Source organism: Budorcas taxicolor, chromosome 2, assembly GCF_023091745.1.
Source record: "Budorcas taxicolor isolate Tak-1 chromosome 2, Takin1.1, whole genome shotgun sequence".
NCBI classification, from domain to species: Eukaryota; Metazoa; Chordata; class Mammalia; order Artiodactyla; family Bovidae; genus Budorcas; species Budorcas taxicolor.
Genome location: NC_068911.1, coordinates 66,260,181 through 66,280,971, shown reverse-complemented (window position 1 = coordinate 66,280,971; position 20,791 = coordinate 66,260,181). Strand labels below are relative to the sequence as shown.

General features: G+C 37.9%; 1 protein-coding gene across 1 annotated transcript in view; it reads right to left on the bottom strand.

Moving 5' to 3' along the window:
* CHN1 (chimerin 1) overlaps window positions 1–20,791 on the bottom strand; it is a 208,006-nt gene that overhangs the window by 85,569 nt on the left and 101,646 nt on the right. Inside the window, exon 6 of the mRNA XM_052662504.1 lies at window positions 3,218–3,506. Within this exon, the coding sequence (XP_052518464.1) occupies window positions 3,218–3,506 (289 nt within the window). The remainder of the gene's footprint in view (window positions 1–3,217; window positions 3,507–20,791) is intronic.

Sequence of the window (20,791 nt, the reverse complement as noted above, 5' to 3'; positions counted from 1 at the left end):
TTCTCTCCCTGTTGGTCTAGTGGTTAAGAATCTGCCTGGCAATGCAGAGGACACTGGTTCAATCCCTGGCCCAGGAAGATCTCACAGGCCACAGAGCAGCCGAGCCTGTGCGCTGCAACGACTGAAGCCCACGTGCCTAGAGCCTGTGCTCTGCAGTAAGAGAAGCCAACATGATGAGGAGTGCGCACTGCACGGCACAGAGTAGCCCCTGCTCGCTGCAGCTGGAGAAACCCTGTGTGCGGCAGTGAAGGCCCATCACAGCCAAAATAGTAAACAATAATAAATCTTAAAAAAAAAAACCCATCCTGTCAACCTTCCACAAAAGCTCAGACACTCAACTTACATACCTTAAGGACTGAAAAAAATACATGTAGAATTCTCATCCTTCAATTCTAGAATAAAGAAAGACCTTAAGAGATCATCTGGCTCAAAACTTCCCAAAGTGGGTTTCATGAAACATTATTCTCCCAAAATGTTCTGAATAGGGGTGAGGTGATTCAGATGAGTTTGGGAGAATTCTTGAGAGTCACAATGCACATTAGGGATTAGCAAAGCTGTGCAGTCTACAGAAAAGAAATGATTAAGTTTATTTTTTAAAAAACTTAATTTTTATCAAACCTATTTGAGCACAGAACCCTTTTTGCAGTATTTATTAAAATCCTGTAAACTACTGTTTTGTAGAAAAACCCTTGTCTTATATATTGGAAAAATGAAGTTCAGCAGGTTAGGGATTTGTCTCAAGGCCATACAGTTAGTAGATACACTGAAAACAGATTTCTCCTTTCTAGGCTTCACTTTAGTGCTCTTTCTTGTGTTCTGTTCTCATACAAAGCCTGTACCTCCAGAAGGACCACAGACGATATAAACCAGACCCTGGATGTCATCTAGTCCAGAGCCCTCTTATTTAAAGGGGGGAACACAGTCTCAAGAGAGGTGGAAAAGCTTGCCCCAGTGACAATGCCTGTAGTAGAACCTAGCTCTTAATTCCAATGCTCATATCCTTTCCACAACAGCATACTAGCTCCTGCAAAGCCAACATTTTCCACCTCTGAGAAAAAGGAGTGATGGATAAGAGGGGATTTAGCCATTCAGGACCCAGTAAAATACTTATCAAAGTGCACTTGTGTCAGTAGGTATTTTAAATCATTTAAACATGATTGTCTTTACTTACAAATGTCATCCACTGTGACAGGGAATCAATGTTTCAAGCTGTTGAACAGGTCATCATCCCTGCCCTGTTGGATGACACCTGTAAATAAAATAAATCTAGTTTTGAGTGAGTAGATTTTAAGCCAACTAGATTTAAGATGCATGCAGCTTAAAACAAATAGTAGTTTTTAAGAGACGATTCTTAATCAAGGTTTGCTGAAGAGAAACACTTTCCAGGGCGAGCTATTTCACTCTATGCCACTGGCCTTCAGCACAAAAATCCAGGTAATGATACAGGTAATGTTGCCAGAATATAGAGGGCACCACGGCTCTTAGAACTAAAAGCTTCTTTCAGGCGCTAGCTACCTCAGTCTCTTGCCTCTGTGAATAATATTTTCACCGTATAGGAGGGACAGCCAAGGCTCTATGAGGTTAAACGATTAGTCCTATGTTAATGTTAAATAACTAAGTGTCTTTAACTTGAGTCCCTTAATGTAGAAAAATGTAAACAGAACACATCAGCAAAGTTTATCATTAGGCTGAACCAATTTGAAAGACTTACAAACATTAAAAAAAATATTTTACAGATGTTAACTCAGAATATTCTAGACACATCTTCATAACATATAATATCAGTGCTAGATATTTAAATGTAAGCATTACTAAAAAATGCCATGAATGAAAAATAAAAATGAGAAAATGGAAACTAGAGTGCAAAGAACAATATTAAATACAGCATGCACTTAGGATTCTAAATTCTAGTTACTTCCAAAAAAGATTTGTAGTTCCTAACAAATTTAAGTATATGAAAACCATTTGCTACAGTCCATAATTTAAAATGTTGGTTTCTCTGTAGCCACAAAATACCACTCTAAGATCTGCCAGAAATTAAGATTCAGGTTGGACAATGCACATTTGAAATTTCCATTCTGTACCTAAATACTCCAAGATAATGGAAAGCATTCAATATTTTAGAATCCTGCCTTGAGGTAGTATGACTGTCATAGTAACATTCCCATCAAACTCACACTGAGTGCTTACTTTGTGTCACAACACAAAGTGTCTGATTACTTTATACATACTATCTCAGTCAATCCTCCAAAGCTGAATATTATTACAATTTTACAAATAAAAAACATCAAAGCACAGAGAATTTAAGTAACTTGCTGAAGTTCATGCAACTGGTAAAATGATAGAATTTACACACAAATCTATTTGGTGACAGAATCAAGCTCAAATCACTATATAATACTACATTTATTTAATATGGCAAGTTAAGATACTCAAAAATATAAGAATTCATTAAAACAATTACAATCAGAAAACATAAAACTTTCCCAACTAAATCCTACACAGTATTAAATATGAGGAAATTCTCATTATTTTTCTTGGGGGATTAAAGGGAGACTAGGGACAATTATCAAGGTAAAATTATTTTAATGCCAAGGAATTAAAAGTTCTGATGTTAACCTTAAATATATTACAATTAAGACAAATGAAAACCTTAAACTGTCTTTCATAATGATAGAAAAGTATATCCTCCTGATTTACTTTCTAAGTCCAGAGGTAAATTCTCCTGTTACTCAAGACTGATTCTCAAAATAGTGTAACAGTTATTGAAAAACTGAATTTAACCATGTGTATTTAAAAATACATGTTATCTGTCAATTTTCTAAAGAAGAGAACTACTTATAAAGTAAATTACTTTTAAAGAAAACAAACTGATAGATAATGTAACCCCCTTAATTTTTTTATGTAATATAGCTAGCACAAGTTATGCTTCCGATTAAGACTCAAACTTTTTTTACTATAAAATTTGTTGGCCATTTTTTCCAACAAATTTTTAAAACTGATAAAATAAGAAATAATCAGGAATACAAAAACATACCTGACATATTTTAACTGAGTAAGAATCAGATATACACAAAACTCAGCATCACAGAGACATTAAGGAAAAGGCACACCCTTTCCAAAGCACCACGGAGAAGTCAATCTCTTCTGGCAATAATGGTTTTCTTATAAGGACCCCAAACAGAAGAAGATAAAGTGTGGTTTCATGGTAGCTTACCCTTTTCTCTGACACCCCATCCTGGCCTGTAGAATCTTTCTCATCAAGTGTTTCTTTCAGGACTGGCATATGTTTTTGGTATGCTGGCTCTCTGTTTAAGGTTGTGTATCCTATGTGCTCATAAATTGGGTTTATCGTCATCTTGGCAATGTATTCTGCTGCCTTGGTTTCAATATAGAGAGTAATCAATCCATCAGTCACCAGATCGTGGATGGACTCAAAGCGCTTCTCCCCAACAAAGTGCTTTCCATCGTAGTAGAGCCTGAAGTTTCTGGTTTGACTTCCAAATCTGCCTCAATGAAATGGGAAAGATGTTTTTAAGAAAAGTAAGCAAGTGAATTCTTTCCGAAAAAAAAATTTTAAACTATTGCTCTGTGTGTGTCTTCTTTGTTTGTTTAAATAAACTGTGGCTAATCTCTATGAATCGTCTGGAATATGGAAAGTTAAAGTTTTGAACACAAAGAATGAATTTGCAACAATGAGGGATAATTGGACCAAAGCAGGCCTACCCTAGAACGTAAACTTTGTTCTTATTTATCTTTTTAAGCCACTTCATTATGACTCTAGGAAAAACAGTAGAAAATAAACCTCACATACTATTAGAACAGAGTCAATAATCAACTGGTCAACTATATATGACATTTCTGTATTAGCAGGTTCTTTCCGAGTTGATCAATAAAAGTATTCAATATACTTCAGATCCCAGCATTCGTGTCTTTTAATGGGAAAGCTCCACTAAGGGCTCACCTAGGTGTGATGCCAGCAATCATTTAGAGAAGAGCTGATTCCAGAACCTGAGTCACAGGTAGAGCAAAATGGCACAGAAACACACTTATGCTATTTCTAGCCGTGGGTTAAGGACACATTCTTCCCTTTTACATAGTCATCCTTCTGTCTGCTTGCTGAGTCTGGGCAAGAGATGCTTGGAATACATACAGGGCATATAAGTCATAAACTACTGGACTCGAGAAATTCTATTTTTACTTCAGAGTCACATTTCAGTGGTATTTAAAAAAAAAAAACTGAAGAAGAATGGTTTCCGTTAATTTCAGTATTTTGCTTCCTGCGGTAAACCTCAGAAATGGATCCAAGTTGGCACAACTAGTCTAATGTCCTTCCAAGATGACAAAGGCAAGAACATGCACCGAGTTCAATAAAAGCTGATGCCGAAATGCACTAAGGGCCATCTCACAGCCTCTGGAAGATAGCCCAGGGTGAGCCTAATTTAAAACCAAACAAATCAGAAAGGATATATTTAATTTCACTGTTAAAAATACACAGAACAGAGATAAACTAAAACATGAAATTAATAGCTGCTTAAGTGTTTAAATAGAACTGCAAACTTATGCAACAAAACTATTCTGGTATAGGTTACATTTCAGGAAGACAGAAGTGAGAATTTTCTTAAGATTTCACTTTAAATATGCCCTACAAAAGGAATCAAAATTTTTTTTTTAAATAATGGTCTGAGGTTTCTCTGATTCTGTCATTCAAATTAGACTTTAATAGTTATTTAATCTAGAACTCAATATTCTATACATGCTGGTCCTTCTTCTAAAATAAAACTGATCTAGCTTTTGGTTCTTTAAAAGCAATTAAATTTTATTTTATATTCAAGTGAATGATCCATATAATTCCACTTCCCATTCTCATTTTCCTCTAACGTTAAAGAGAGATTTCTCCCAAGTAAATTTTCCTTATGATGTATGTCTAAAAAGTTGGAAGGTAAAATTTCTATACCAGAGTTAAATATACACTTTTTTTGAGTTAAATACACTGCTTTTAATATTTCCTCTTCACTAATATTCATTATTTGTTACTGCAAAATAAACACAGAAAGCCACTTTATAATTTTTGTAAGGTTCATACAGCAATAAACACAGTATTGTTTAACATTAAGCTCTTTCATATTTCACTTGCATTCAAGGCATTTCAGTAAGGGATTAGACCATTTTATTCCACTGGGGCTTCATATTTTACAAATAAGCAGTATCACAATGCGTATGGCACTTAAAGACTATCTAAGCAATGGTGGCAGGTGTTGTCACTCAGCTGTCTTCTGAAATCTGCTAAGTATGGGAGCAGAGGGCAGAGGGAAGATGGCTGAACTGGCCTCACAGGGGTGGGATGGTTAACTGAAAGAGTGGAAATCTAAGGTTAGACTTCTTGACCCTTTACAATGAAGCTCTTTCCAAGCCATTCAAGGAGGGGTTTCCTGGCTACTTCTATGTTATTGGGCAGAGTCTAAGTAAGTTTGTTCTCAATGTAGTGACTTTAAGAGACTGTCTGCATGATTCCCAATTTCCAATACAAAGACAAGATGAAATGTTGAATTTTTACAAGTTTATCTTTAGGTGGGTTTCTAAAAAATGATTATAAAAATATATATGACCTTATTCATATACAGAAATGTTACATTTCTATACAGTGATACATGATACCAAGTCACTCCAATATCCCCTTCACATTATGAAAGCCAAGAAACTCAATTTTTAACAAGATCTAACATATACACTCAAACCCACATAAGATCTGAGTTATTGTTTATGTCCCAGTACAAAAGACCTTTGCAGTCTTGAAAGAGGGTTTGGACAGGGGAAGGCAAGTCCTGGTTCCTTTGTGTTTAACAAAAAACTTCAGGCTTTGGCATCCGACAAATTAAGTTTATATCCTGGATCTGCCACTCAGTGAGGAGATTTTGGGAAAATCATTCTTCAGATTCTGCACCAAGATACAGGAATAACATTACTCTATACAAAGTAACATCCCTTGACTGTGAGGATTACATAAGATTATTTAAAATAAAGTTACATACAGTTAACCCTTGAACAACACAGGTTTGAACTGTACTGATGACTCGGGTGTTTCCAACAGTAAATCCTATAGCACTACATTATCTGAGGCTGGCTGAATCTGCAGATCTGATAGTGGATATCACAGATAGAGAGGGCCAACTATAAGTGATATGCGGGTTTTCGCTGTGCAGAGGGTAGGCATCCCTAATCACGACATTGTTTTCAAGGGTCAACTGTAGACAGTAGGTTCAACTGCAGTCCCCTGTCTCCTATGTTAGCTTAGACTTCTGCAGAGAATAACAGAAGGATTATCAAACAATAAAGAAAAACAAAAGATATTCAATAATATGTACTGAAGTAAAACTGGTTGTGTAGGAACATCTCTGCACTGGTTGACTTTACTGCCAATGAAAGGCAAAGAGGAGTTTTTTGTGAGTTTTTTCACTCAGGATGCCCCAGGTTTATACTATGTAGTTAACTGAGTGGAACTATAAACACTGTGCAAAGAGGGGAGGAGAGAAGCTGAAAGAGTCCTTCCACAGGGCCTTGGGAGTTAGGTTTCTGATTTCAAAGAGAAGGGGTCAGTATATATACTTGTATTGAAAGCAGGATGTTTAAAATGGATCCAGCGATAACTCTGGTAGCTCAGACAGTAAAGAATCTGCCTGCAATGCAGGAGACCCGGGTTTGATCCCTGGGCTGGGAAGATCCCCTGGAGAAGGCAATGGCAACCCACTCCAGTATTCTTGCCTGGAGAATCCCATGGACAGAGGCAGCTGGCAGGCCCCAATCCATGGGGTCACACAGAGTCAGACATGACAGAGACTAACACAAACACACCTGACCTCTTGAAAGCAGAGTATTAATTTGTAAAAACCTGTTAATGCTAAACCATTTTCCCTTAATGTTTATAGGAAAATATTCTTTTCATCTTTTCTTATATTCACCCTCTGCTTCTGCCCTTATTTTTAAATAGCTGTCCATTTTTTGATGAACATGTTCACAACTGTATAGGTCCAACTCTCACCTAGATGGAGTTCAACAAGATGAAAATTTGTTTTCTCCAAAGTGGTACTGCAACTAACAGAAAAGAAAGACCAGAATAATCTGTTCTGAACTGCTACTGCTATACCATAATTATGACTTTCTAGAAAGAATGCCTTTTTATCCAGTGACTTGAGGTTTTGGTTTTCATGTTTTGAAAAACTGTTTTAATGCTGTGCCCATTTACATTAAGATGAATTTCAAAATACATAATTCTAAGAACTAACTTTAAAAAGTGAACAGAACCCTTAATACCATCCTTTCTATTTTTTAGCAAGTAAACTGCACTCATAAAAGAAAAACAGTCTAGAGGTACAAAATGATGAAAATAGATACAAAGAATGACCTTTGGGGTCTTACTTTACTTTTTTCTGAAATAAAGAATTAGCTGTGATTTGAGCCCAAAGTATTGGGAAGTATCTCTTCAGAGGAAAGCTCTAAGCTAACAGATGTTTCCTGTTAACAAACAGCAAACAAAACATATACAACACGTTTGTCGAAGTTAACAATAAAATGTTAGAACTATTTCCAGAAACCAACATACAAAAGCAATTTTATTTATCATAAATATGTATTTGTGCATTTTTAGCAAAGAAGCTAGTGATAAAATATCTCATAAATTCTTCTAATCATAAACATACTCTTGGAAGAAGGTTAAAAGAGAGACAAGAATATGAGGAGGCATTCACTTGAATACTAAAAAATAAATTTAAATTAACTAAGAAAGGCTGAGGGAGAGAGAACATAGCTATACACAATTTCAAAATATTTTCTCCATCTAAAACTTTTGTTAGGATACTACTTTTTCCTATCTTGCTGTATAATTCTGGATAGCAAAATGGGACAAAATATTAAGATATGTGATCTCAATGATGATATTCCCTTGGCAAAATAAATCATCTTGAGGAAAGAAGCAGACCAGTATATCTAACTAAACCTTCAAAGGTGGCACCAGGCAGCTCTGGGAGGTGGAACTGATACAGAAGAATTATTGCAAAAGATCTATTTGAGAAACAGTTAAATATCCCCTCACATTCCCCAATCTTGTCCCCTTCCCCACGCGGGTGGAAGACTTGAGCTCTGTTCTCTGGAGAGTGAATCAGGAGATTTTGAACTGAGGAACACCAGACAGAGTGGAAGGCAGAGATATCATCCTGTAAACTAAGTGAGTTTTAAATACTGAAGACTGAGACTTCATCTCTCTTTCCTTAAAAAAAGAATGGAAGATTCTTCTCTGGGAAATCTTATCAGCTCAGCTGAAAAGACATAAAATAGAGACATCATCCTGTATTCGGGAGGCTTCTCTCAAGCTCTCAGAACTACTAGTCAACTTTTTAGTTTTTATTTGCCTCAAAATATTTTCTAACTTCCCATGTGATTTCTCCTTTGACCCAAGAGTGTGCTGTTTAATTTCTACACGTCTGTGAATTTTCCATTTTTCGTACTGCTTGACTTCTAATTTCATTTCATTGTGACTGGGAAAGATTTTTGGTATGATTCAGTTTTCTTAAATTCCTTAAGACGTGTTTGGTGACCAACATGTGATATATGAGTGTTCTCTGTGTGCTTGAGAAGAATGTATTCAGTATTCTGCTGCTGTTGGGTGAGTGTTCTGTACATGTCTGTTAGGTCCAAATGATGTATAATATTGTTCAAGTCCTTCATTTTCTTTCCTGTCTAGTTCTATTCATTTAGTGCCAAATAAACTTAAATTATGAGCAGTAGGCTGAGGATCAACTGATATCTGAGGAAAATCTCTTTGATGAAGGATAAAGGCAAACAAATGGAATCAAAACAAGCTGAAAGAAACAAACCAAAAGATGACAATATTTTTAAAATTATCAGTATGCTAAAAGAAACGAAAGTACGATAGTTCATATTTCTATTCTTGAATAGGATTCAGCAAGAAGTATTAGGATGCTACAGGAAAGGAACAATACAGAATACATAGAAAAATAAGCAGAAAAAAGGAAATATAACATAAATGAAAATTTTAAAGAAGAAATAAAAGATAAAGTTGAGAAGATATTTAAGAAGAACAAAATGACAAACAGATGAAAAATAGACAAAAAAGAAGACAGAGAATCAATCCAGGAAGTCCAACATCTAGGTAACAGGAGCCCTAAAAAGAGAACAGAGAAAATAGAAGGGGAAGAAATCTAAAAGGTAATTCAAGGAAATTTATCACAACTGAAGAATATAAGTTTACATAATGGAAAAAAATAGGCCCACATCAAAAGGGTAAATGATGCTCAAAGAGTGGTCCAGTAAATACAAATTAAATCTTCATAATGGTGAGCTTTTGTAATTCAGACAATATTAGCCACTGGCAAGGAAATAGAGCAGCTAATAAAACCAATACCTGGCATACTTTTTAACAAAATGGTTTAAAATGGCCCAGTAAACTTGAATGTATGTACACCTATGACACAACAACTTTATTCCTATGTAAAACTCCATACAATATGAATGACTATGTGCTCTAGGAAAGAAATACACAAGCAAGCAGCAGGAGGAATGCTCGAAATGCCTAAACCTTGAAACCACATAAATTCCCAATACAACAAAAAAAAATCCTGCGGTATACATGCTGTGGTGGTTAATTTTCTATGTTAACCAGAAGGGTGTTTTCAGATGAGACTCATTTAAATCAGTGAACTCTGAGTAAAGCAGATTACTCTCCGTAATTGGGTGGGTCTTACTCAGTCAGCTGAAGACCTAAATAGAACAAAATGACTGGCCTTCTTGAAGGAATTTCTTTCTGAGGGAATTCTCCAGAAGACTGCCATTGGACTTCGCATCATCTGCTCTCCTGGGTCTCAGGCCTGCGAGCCCACACTGCAGACTTAGACTTGCCAGCCTCCACAATCATGTGAGCTGGTTCCTTGAGGTAAGTCTCCTTCCATATACATACACATCCTATTGGTTCTGTTAGTCAGGAGAACCCTGACTAATACAATAAAACACTATACAGCAAGGAAAACATATATGCAACAATCTGGATGAATTTTTAAAAATATGTTTGGAAAAAATAACATGTCACAAAACAGCACATACAGTGTGATTCAATTACATGAAGTCCAAAAGCAGGCAAAATTCAATTGTGTTATATCAGAATGTATATGTGGATGGTAATACTATAAACGAAAGCGTGAAAAAGATAATTATAAAGTGAGTCTAGTGGTTAACAGCACTGAGTAAGGTAGAGATAATTATAAGAAAGAGAAACATAAGAACCTTCTGGACGACCATTAAAATATCATACTTGATTGGTAGGGATTATGCAAGTTTACATATATTTAAACATAATCTATTTTAATACTGTACACATAAGTTTTATCCATTTTTATATGGTTTACTTTATAGTAAATTTGTACAAAGAAGGACTTCTCTGGTGGTCCAGAGGTTAGGACTCTGCACTTCCACTACAGGGAATACAAGTTCAGTCCTTGCTCAGGAAACTAAGATCCCTCATGCCGCCATGATATGGCAAAAACATTTTTTTTATTTAAAGAATAAAAGCAAAGAACATAGCATCCAAACGAAACTCAAAGACCTTACCTTGAAAGAGAAAGCAACAAGAAACAGATTCCTTGTTAAGTGTTTTATGTGGAATCTAAGAATATAAATTTAGTAAGTGAATTCAATGCTGAGCTTTTAAAATAGTGACATGAAAAAGATTATACAGCTGAGAGAAACTTAGTATCAAAATACTATAAATCTAATAAATAACTAGAAATGGTAGGGAATAGAATCAACAAGACCAAAAACAAACTTGCAGCATGGAGGGAAGACCTGAAGAAACATACTGAAAGTAGAAGAAAAATAAAACTGCACATCCATTATGAGGTAGACAACACACACAGAGGGCTTCCCAGGTGGCTCAGACAGTAAAGAACCTTCCTTCAGTGCAGATGTGGGTTCCATCCCTGGGTCAGCAAGATCCCCTGGAGAGGAAATCGAAGCCCACTCAGATATTCCTGCTGGGAAATCCCACGGACAGAGGAGCCTGGTGGGCTACAATCCATGGGGGCCATGAAACAGTTGGACAGGACGAAGCCACTAAACAACAACAACAACCAACACAGAAGATTAAGCAAACACAACATTAAAGAACGCCCTGAGGTTCAGATGGCAACAAACAGAACAGAAAACTTAGGCAGAAACATAATTTGGGAAATACTCCAGGAGGAAAAGAACTAAATCTCAAGAAGAAAGAGTACACTGTCTGATGGATAAGTTTATTAAAGAACTGTCAACATTAATATGTCCTAGGTTAAGCTGCTAAATTTGAAAAACAAAGCATTTTCAGATCACCAGGCAGGAAACATTCCATATAGGGGTGGAAGGCAGTGGGGGGAGGAGGAGGAAGACTGTTTCCAGATTCCTGTACAGTAACAACAAATGTCAAAAAATAGAGATGTGATAACCATACAGTGGGGATACTCTATCCAGACAAGCAATTCCTTAAAGACACTAGGAAGACATTCCTGATAATAAAGGTATACCTTCATTTCAAAAACAATGATGAGAAGTCAGTGAATGGGGCCTTCCTTGGTAGCTCAGCAGTAAAGAATTCACCTGCCAGTGCAGGAGACACGAATTTGATCCCTGATCCGAGAAGATCCCACATGCTGCACAGCAATGAAGTGTGTGTGCCACAACTACAAAGTCTGTGCTCTAGAGCCCAGGAGCCCCAGTGACTGAAGCCCATACGCCTTAGAGCTTGTGCCTGCAGCAAGAGAAGTCGCTGTGCAGCGAGAAGCCAGAGCACTACAGCCAGACGGTAGGCCTCGCTCGCTATAACCAGGAAAAAGCCCCCATGGTAAGGAAGAGCCAGCCAAAAATAAATACATAAAATTTAAAAATACACGTATACATTAAAAAAAATAAGTCAGTGAATGATAACATTAACTTCGGGTATTTTTAAATATTGATACCTTTCAGACTTCCCTAGTGGTCCAGTAGCTACGACGGTGAGCTCCTAATGCAGGGGGCCCAGGTTTGATCCCTGGTCAGGGAACTACATTGCATAGGCTCCAAGTAAGACCTGGCACAACCAAATGAGTAAATATTTAAAGTAAAAGGTTGATATCTCTAAGAAATGTCTAGGATTTTCCTTACATTAATAAATGACCATCCCTCACAAAGGAACTACATGTATTAGAATTTCACTTCCATGAAATCCATGAACCTTTCTTATTTATGAACTGCTAGATGAACTCCTTTACGTCTTTAGGATACCAGTTAACAGAACTGTTAGAATGAAAACAATCCAAGCAAAGACTTGATAAGGAGGGTTGGTCTTGAAGACCTGTCCCACCATACTATCTGGTCTTCTTCAAGAGGCCCCCAAAGTTCCTTAAATGCAGGGAGAAGCTTATTCCCTGGTAAAATCTCTTTACCATACAATTTTAGTGATAGTATCTCGCATCTTTAATTTGTAACATCTCTCTTCTTTACTCATCTCTTCCTCCTGTACCTACTCATTCTTCAGTTAGTTCAGTTCAGTTGCTCAGTCGTGTCTGACTCTTTGAGACCCCATGAATCACAGTACACCAGGCCTCCCTGTCCATCACCAACTCCCGGAGTTCACTCAGATTCACATCCATCGAGTCAGTGATGCCATCCAGCCATCTCATCCTCTGTCATCCCCTTCTCCTCCTGCACCCAATCCCTCCCAGCATCAGAGTCTTTTCCAATGAGTCAGCTCTTCGCAACAGGTGGCCAAAGTACTGGAGTTTCAGCTACATCATCAGTCCTTCCAATGAACACCCAGGACTGATCTCCTTTAGAATGGACTGATTGGATCTTCCTGTAGTCCAAGGGACTCTCAAGAGTCTTCTCCATCACCACAGTTCAAAAGCATCAATTCTTTGGCGCTCAGCTTTCTTCACAGTCCAACTCTCACATCCATACATGACCACTGGAAAAACCATAGCCTTGACTAGATGGACCTTTGTTGGAAAAGTAATGTCTCTGCTTTTGAATGTCTTATGCTATCTAGGTTGGTCATAACTTTCCTTCGAAGGAGTAAGCGTCTTTTAATTTCATGGCTGCAGTCACTATCTGCAGTGATTCTGGAGCCCAAAAAGATAAAGTCTGACACTGTTTCCCCATCTATTTCCCATGAAGTGATGGGACCAGATGCCATGATCTTCATTTTCTGAATGTTGACTCATTCTTACTAACCCCCAAATTCCTCATTCTATCATAATCTCTTATTAATTAATGATCATTATACAGAATATCAGGGGTAAGTCAATGGATGTCAGAGTCAAAAACATGCGCAAGTAACACTTCCTGCTTTCCTCTGTAACAAGGGCAGTGATGCTGTGTTTTATACTGAGGAGTGACTGAGTAAGACTGGGAAAGATAATTTATTTAAGTATATGTCAGTATCATTACTCCAGAAAGAAGGTATATGTATAAATTTGCACCATCACAGAAACATGTCTCAATCAACTGTTCCAACTTGAAAGCTAACTAAACTACAATGAAAGATTTGAAAATGAGAATATGTTAAAATAAATGCATATAATCCAATCAAAAATATATGGAAGAAAAACAGGTGACAATTTTCTGGAACTATAATATTAGCTTGGCAAAGCTATTAGTTAATAATGTGCTTTTACTGAGCCTTACCTATATGTACTGGTTCATCTGCCAATCACAAAATATAAATGTTTTGTTGGATGAATAAACTATAAGAACTCCAGCTTCTCCTACTTTACAAAAAACCTTAAGTCTGAAAGATGAAACTCTGGAGACAGAAAAGATCTTTGTGATCGTCCTGCTGTTGTCCAGTTGCTCAGCTGTGTCTGACTCCTTGTGACCCCACGGACTGTAGCACCAAGCTTCCTTCTCCTTCACTATCTCCTGGAGTTTGCTCAAACTCATGTCCGTTGAGTCAATGGTGCCATCCAAGCATGTCATCTTCTGTTGCCCCCTCCTCCTCCTGCCCTCATTCTTTCCCAGCATCATGGTCTTTTCCAATGAGTCAGCTCTTCGCATCAGGTGGCTAAAGTATTGGAGCTTCAGCTTCAGAATCAGTCCTTCCAGTGAATATTCAGGGTTGATTTCCTTTAGGATTGACTGGCTTGATCTCCTTGCTGTCTAAGGGACTCTTAAGAATCTTCTCCAGGACCACAGTTCAAAGCATCAGTTCTTTGGTGCTCAGCCTTCTTGATGATCCAACTCTCACATTCACACATGACTACTGGAAGGCCTGCAGGTGCCACCCCAGACCTTCAGATACAGAATCTTGTTAACAAGATTCTGAGGTGATTCTTGGGTGGATTAAAGTTAAGAGAAACGTAAGTCTTCTCCAACTCCCTCATAATACAGATGAAACAGTTAAGAGATCCAAGCTCCTAAAACTGTAAAATAGGCAGGCTAATATCCCTGGTGGCTCAGAGGTTAAAGCATCTGCCTGCAATGCGGGAGACCTGGGTTCGATCCCTGGGTCAGCAAGATCCCCTGGAGAAGGAAATGGCAACCCACTCCAGTATTCTTGCCTGGAAAATCCCATGGACGGAGGAGCCTGGTGAGCTACAGTCCATGGGGTCGCAAAGAGTCGGACACGACTGAGCAAGCGACTTAATATACACAAACCAAAAATTCCAAAGAAAACAAATTTTAAAAAAACCCAATCCATTGTGTAGAGACTACTTTACAGTCTCTCCCTGGAAGCCCAACCTGATTTCATGTACACTGTTCTCCCCAAGCATCTCTAAGCATGATCAAATCAATATGTTCCGCCAGTAAACTTATCAACTTTCTCATCTCTTCCACTCCTTTAGAAAGTCATTCCTATCTAACATCCCTTAACAGAATCACCACCTACCCAGTCAACCCTGTCAAAACTTTATAATTACCTGAGAGTCTTCAAACTCCCTCTACATTTAAACTTTATTTATTGATCTTTTTGAATATATGTCGACTCCACTCATTCTTCCTACAGCTACCAGGGTTTATCCCTCCCTAGACAGATCCTATCATATTACTTTCTGTCTTAAAAACTGTTAATGGTTCATTACAGTTGAACAGACTCAGACGAAGTAAAGACTTCGTTAATACTTTCTCTTAAGTTGACCAGTTATATGTAAAAAAAAAAAAAAAAAAAAAGTATACTAAAAAACGCATGTAACAACAGAATTGCCAAAATATAAGCAGATTCCTAGAGTTCTGTCTGGTGTAACACATCTGCTTTCAGCGTAATGATGTGGATAACACGAACTCCTTTCCATATCAACACTGGAAGTAAATAAATGAAATACAATCTTCTAAATGTAGTAAATCAATTATAGTATCTTCTGTTACCCTGGTTCAATCCCTGGGTTGGGAAGATCCCCTGGAGAAGGAAACGGCAACCCACTTCAGTATTCTTGCCTGGAAAATCCCACGGATGGAGGAGCTTGGTAGGCTATAGTCCATGGGGTCGCAAAGAGTCGGACACGACTGAGCAACTTCACTTTCACTTACAGAAAAGTATCATACACACATCATAATCTTATCAAAAGCAGGGAAGATCTGGAAACATCAGTCTATTTGTATAACAAAACAGATTTGGCTTATTCAAGAGTTGGTGACCAGTCCCACTAAAAGTTTATTAAAATATTATTTCCAAGAGCCTATAACTTCAGGATAAAGTCACACTACTATAAAGGTTTACAAAAGCATGGAGTTATATATATGCGTTAATGCTTGATAAGTGTGGGGGGCGGTACAAACACAAACTCACATGTTCATATATGTTTTCCAGCTTCCTACTATTTAATTCCTTTAACCAACAAAATGTTTTTATTTAGCCATTTCTGTATAAACTACACAACACTAAGTATTACAGACTATAATTCAATGTTTTTCTTGAAGGTTCAGGTTTATTACAATGACTGTACTACTAAAATTTTGGTGTCTGAATACAGAAATATCACAGAGGCTATTGTAGTGTATTGAGTTGCCTTACCCTGATTTATACGGCCGCTAATTATTGAACTTACAGTTCTTAAATCTAACTTTATATTTTAAAAATCTTCTGGGACTTCCCTGAGGATCCAGAGGCTAAGACTGAGTGCTCCCAATGCAGGAGACCCAGATTCGATCCCTGCTCAGGGAACTAGAACCCATTTGCCACAACTAAGAACTGGTGCAGCCAAATAAAATAAATAAATATAAAAAATAAAAATTCTTCTTTGCAGGTTATCACCTGTGCTCATCTTTTAATTCACTACTTAATCTGCAGTAAGCTTGGAAAAAAGACACAATGGTTTATATTTTATATAAAGCTAGATTAAATAGATTATAGTGGGGATTCCTGAGCATTCTTTCACTATAAACATTCAGGCTCTGCACAACTATTTAGCCACTCAAAGGCACTTCCCAGCCTCCTGGCCATACTTTGGAGACCTGGGGTTACCAACGGTCTGACCATCAGATAAGTAGGATGCTACTGTAGATGAGCAGAGACTGGCCTAAATTTGCTTATAGCTTTATTACCTAGAGGTCATTAACAATCTTCAAATTACTACATTAAATGCATCATAAAATGCCTCGCTTTAAAAATAAACTTATTAATATATAATTTATGTACAATAACTGTCCCCATTTAATGTGGATAATTAAAAGAATTTTGACAGATGCTACTACTACAGTCAAGATGCAGCAACATTTTTAATACCCCCCAAAGTATCTTCATGTTCTTCTGTAGCCTATACCTCTATCTCTTGTCGTATTCAACCACTTATTTGCTTTTGGTCACTATAAATTTCTATTATTTTATGTAAATAGAATCACGCAGCACAAACCCCTTTGTGTTTGAGTGTCTCAGTTTCTACCAAGAAGATTCACTTTAAACTGATGGATATTGTTCTCATCACATTTTAAGTACAACCAGACCAGGATTTTAGTTATGGGAAAGCAATAAAACAAATTTGTGATCGCTACTTTGTTTCTGAAGTTGTTCTTAAACACTCTCATATCTCTAATGATATTAGGCATCAGATATAATCAACCTGTTAGCAGTAGTAGTAGGTCATCAATATAGTTATGGTTGCCACTTGTTGACTTTTAATGGCTAGTAAGAGCTTAAAATGTAATACATAATGTATCTGTATGTGTTCATTTTAATAACACAATTTAATATCTGAGTGTTATGTGCTACACACTATGTATGCATGCATGCTCAGTAGCCCAGTTGTGTCTAACTCTTTGCGATGCCATGGACTGCAGCACACCAGGCTCCTCTGTCCATGGGATTTCCCAGTAATCCCATGCTGGAGTGACTTCCTACTCCAGGGGATCTTCCTGACTCAGGGATCAAACCTGCATCTCTTGCATCTCCTGCACTGGCAGGCAGACCACTGAGCCACCTGGGAAGTCCCACCCACTATGCATCACCCCAAATAATCCTTCCAGTACATATGAGGTATTACTATTATAACTCATTTTATGATTTAAAAAACTGGGCTTTAAGGAGATAAATACTTTGCCCAAAGTCATACAGAAAATGCAGGACTGTCTAACTGCAAAACCATGTTCTGAACCACTGACCACATATACTGATTTAAAATCACAGGTCCGAAAAAGTCATCAAAAGCCCAATAATTAGGTCAAATGTATTTCTAAGAGCAATACAGCTAAGGAAACATGAGTATCTGCCAGCTTAAGAGACTCTTAAGACAAACGCAATAAAGAGAAGGAAAAATGGATTTCTTCAATACCTTATCTGTATAAATAACTATATCACAAATAAAAATTTGAAGAAACCAATATGAATAAGATTTACTGCCCTGGAGAACCTCAGTTCACCTATAAAGATAAACAGACATGTAAACAGATTATTACTGTGGATAATACCTTGTTCCTAGGTATACTCAAGGAATACATGAAGATCTTTTCAGAAAATAAACTAAAAACCATGTGATCAACAATATCAGGTATCAGTGAATCATTAGAGACTGAAATATAACCCTGCACATTAGGTACCATTCATAAAAATGAAAACAACTCAGCCATAAATAGATTTCTGAGTGAGCCTAAAAACCTGGCAGCAAACATCTATTAGAATCCTTAGGGGAAATTCTGAAAGATGCAGCAAGAGGAGTCAGTCTGTGGCTTGGAGAATGACCACAACTGATAGCGGAAGCAGAGCCAAAACCCAACACAATTGCCTGAAACGGGCAGATGGGGAGCAGGAGGAGAGAGGAACACTCACTGAGAACGATGACAAGAGCCATAGGGCAACTATTATAATCCGGGGATAACATGAGACATTCAGAGGAGGTCTGTTCTAGGCTCAGGGAAAACAGGACAGTGTGAAAAGTGTGGGCAGGTAGGATGACAAAGTAGAAGAAGCATTTAACAAATTTAATGAGATAAGCATCCTGTGTGTAAAAGGTACCCAAGAACAAGATGGAGGGACAGGAAGTTCTAACCCTCATTCCCTCAGAGAGACACAGAATTAACAATTTATGGACCAAAATTCTTTCATGAGAACTCTAAAAACTGTTTAAGAAACTGCAGCAGCCCCAAGTGAGTGCAAAGCCAAGAAGAGCGGCACTGTAAGCAGAATTAAGAAGAGATGTTGTATTTTATCCATGATTGCCCCTTCCCCAAGGCAGCACAGCTCAGCCTGGCTTGTGGCTTGACTAGGTTACACCTAGAGGTGGAGGAGGAGGCATGAGAAGAGGACAAGAGTGGATCTGTGTCTAACATTCTGGCTTTTCAGAGAGTTGCCCAAGGGATGGGCTACTATCTCGCCTGATTGAGTGCTAACAGAACTGTTACAGCCTGGATGCCTGGGGCAGGGTGGTGGGGCTGAAAGCAAAGGAGAGTGAGGGTAGCCTGCTGCAGCATCAGAGGGCCTATCGTGTCCCAGACAGACAAGAGAAGGCGCCCAACTTGTTGCTTCGCCCTCAGGGGGGAGACAGAAGAGCAGGCAAGTGTCCTGTGCTCCAGTTTCTCAGACAGCCACTCACAGGGACTGGTATTTGTCTTGCCTAATTTGGGCATGTACAGGGAGCTGGCATACTTTGGATGCCCAGGGGCTACTGAAAACAAAGAGAGCAGGATAACTTGCTCCTGTAATACCAGAGAATCTGCTGTATCAAGACTGACACCAGCGAGCACAAGAGATTACAAAGTCCTAAAAAAGAAACTGACAAGCGTCTTTAATAGGGAAACCACACACACACAAGCCTAAAGAAGCCACACCTACCCTCAAAAGGTGTCCGAGGCCCTCATAACCTCTACCTGGCAAGACTGGTGAAGGGCTTCCTCTGAATGAAGTCAGTCTAAAGTCTGGAAGAAATGGCTGTTCTACACATGCATAAAACTCAGAAAGAAAATCATAAATTACATGAAGAATCAGGGAAACATGGCCCAATCAGCAAAAATAAACCTCCCAAACAAACCAACCCCGAATAAATAAATTAAAAAAAAAAAAACAGCCTCACTACCCAAAGCAATCTATAGATGTAATGAGATCCTTAGCAAATTACTCATGACATTTTTCATAGTACTAGAATAAATAATCTCAAAATTTATATGGAACCAAAAAAGACCCAGAATTATCAAAACCATCCTGAGAACAAAGAACAAAGCTAGAGAAATAACCCTCGCAGAGTTCATATAATATTATAAAGCTACAGTAATCAAAACAACATGGAATTGGCCCAAAAACATACCTATGGATCAATGGAACAGAAAAGAGAGCCTAGAAATAAACCCACCCACCTACCGCCAATGAACCTTTGACAAAGCAGGCAAGGACATACAATGGAAAAAAGACAATCTCTTTAGCAAGTGGTGGTGAGAAAGCTGGACAGCCATATGTACATCAATGAAGTTAGAACACACCCTCATGCCATACAAAGTAAACTCAAAATGGTTTAAAGACTTAAATTTAAGACACAAGACCATAAAACTCCTAGAAGAGAACATAGGTAAAAGAAATAAAAGTAAAAACAAACAAACGGGACCTAATCAAACTTAGAAGCTTTTGCACAGCAATAGAAGCTGTAAACAAAACAAAAGGACAATTTACAGACTGGGAGAAAATATCTGCAAATGATGCAACCAACAGGGATTAATTTCTAAAATGTATAAATAGCTCATATAAATCAGTAACAATAAAAACAAACCATTCAATCAAAAAATGAGCAGGGCTTCCCTGGTAAGGCAGTGGTTAAGAACCCACCTTGCAATGAAAGGGACACTGGTTCGATCCCTGATCCGGGAAGATTCCACATGCTGTGGAACAATTAAGGCTGTGTGCCACAACTACTGAGCCCGAGCTCTAGAGCGCACAGGCCGTAACTACTGAGCCCACAAGCCGCAACTCCTGAAGCTTGTGCACCTAGAGCCTGTGCTCCACAACAAAGAAGCCACAGCAATGAGAAGCCTGCACACTGCAACAAAGAGTAGCCCTTGCTTGTGGCAACTAGAGAAAGCCAGCATGCAGCAATGAGGACCCATCACAGCCAAAAAGATGAATAAATTTTTTAAAAAATGGGCAGAGGACCTCAACAGACCTAAAAGAAGACATACATATGATCCACAGGCACATGAAAGGATGCTCCGCACTGCTAATTATTAGAGAGATGCAAATCAAAGTACAATGTGGTATCACTTCATACAGGTCAGGATGGCCATTATTTAAAAGTCTACAAATGAAAAATGTTGGAAAGGGTGTGGAGAAAAGGTAACACTCCTATGACAATGTTGGTGGGAATGT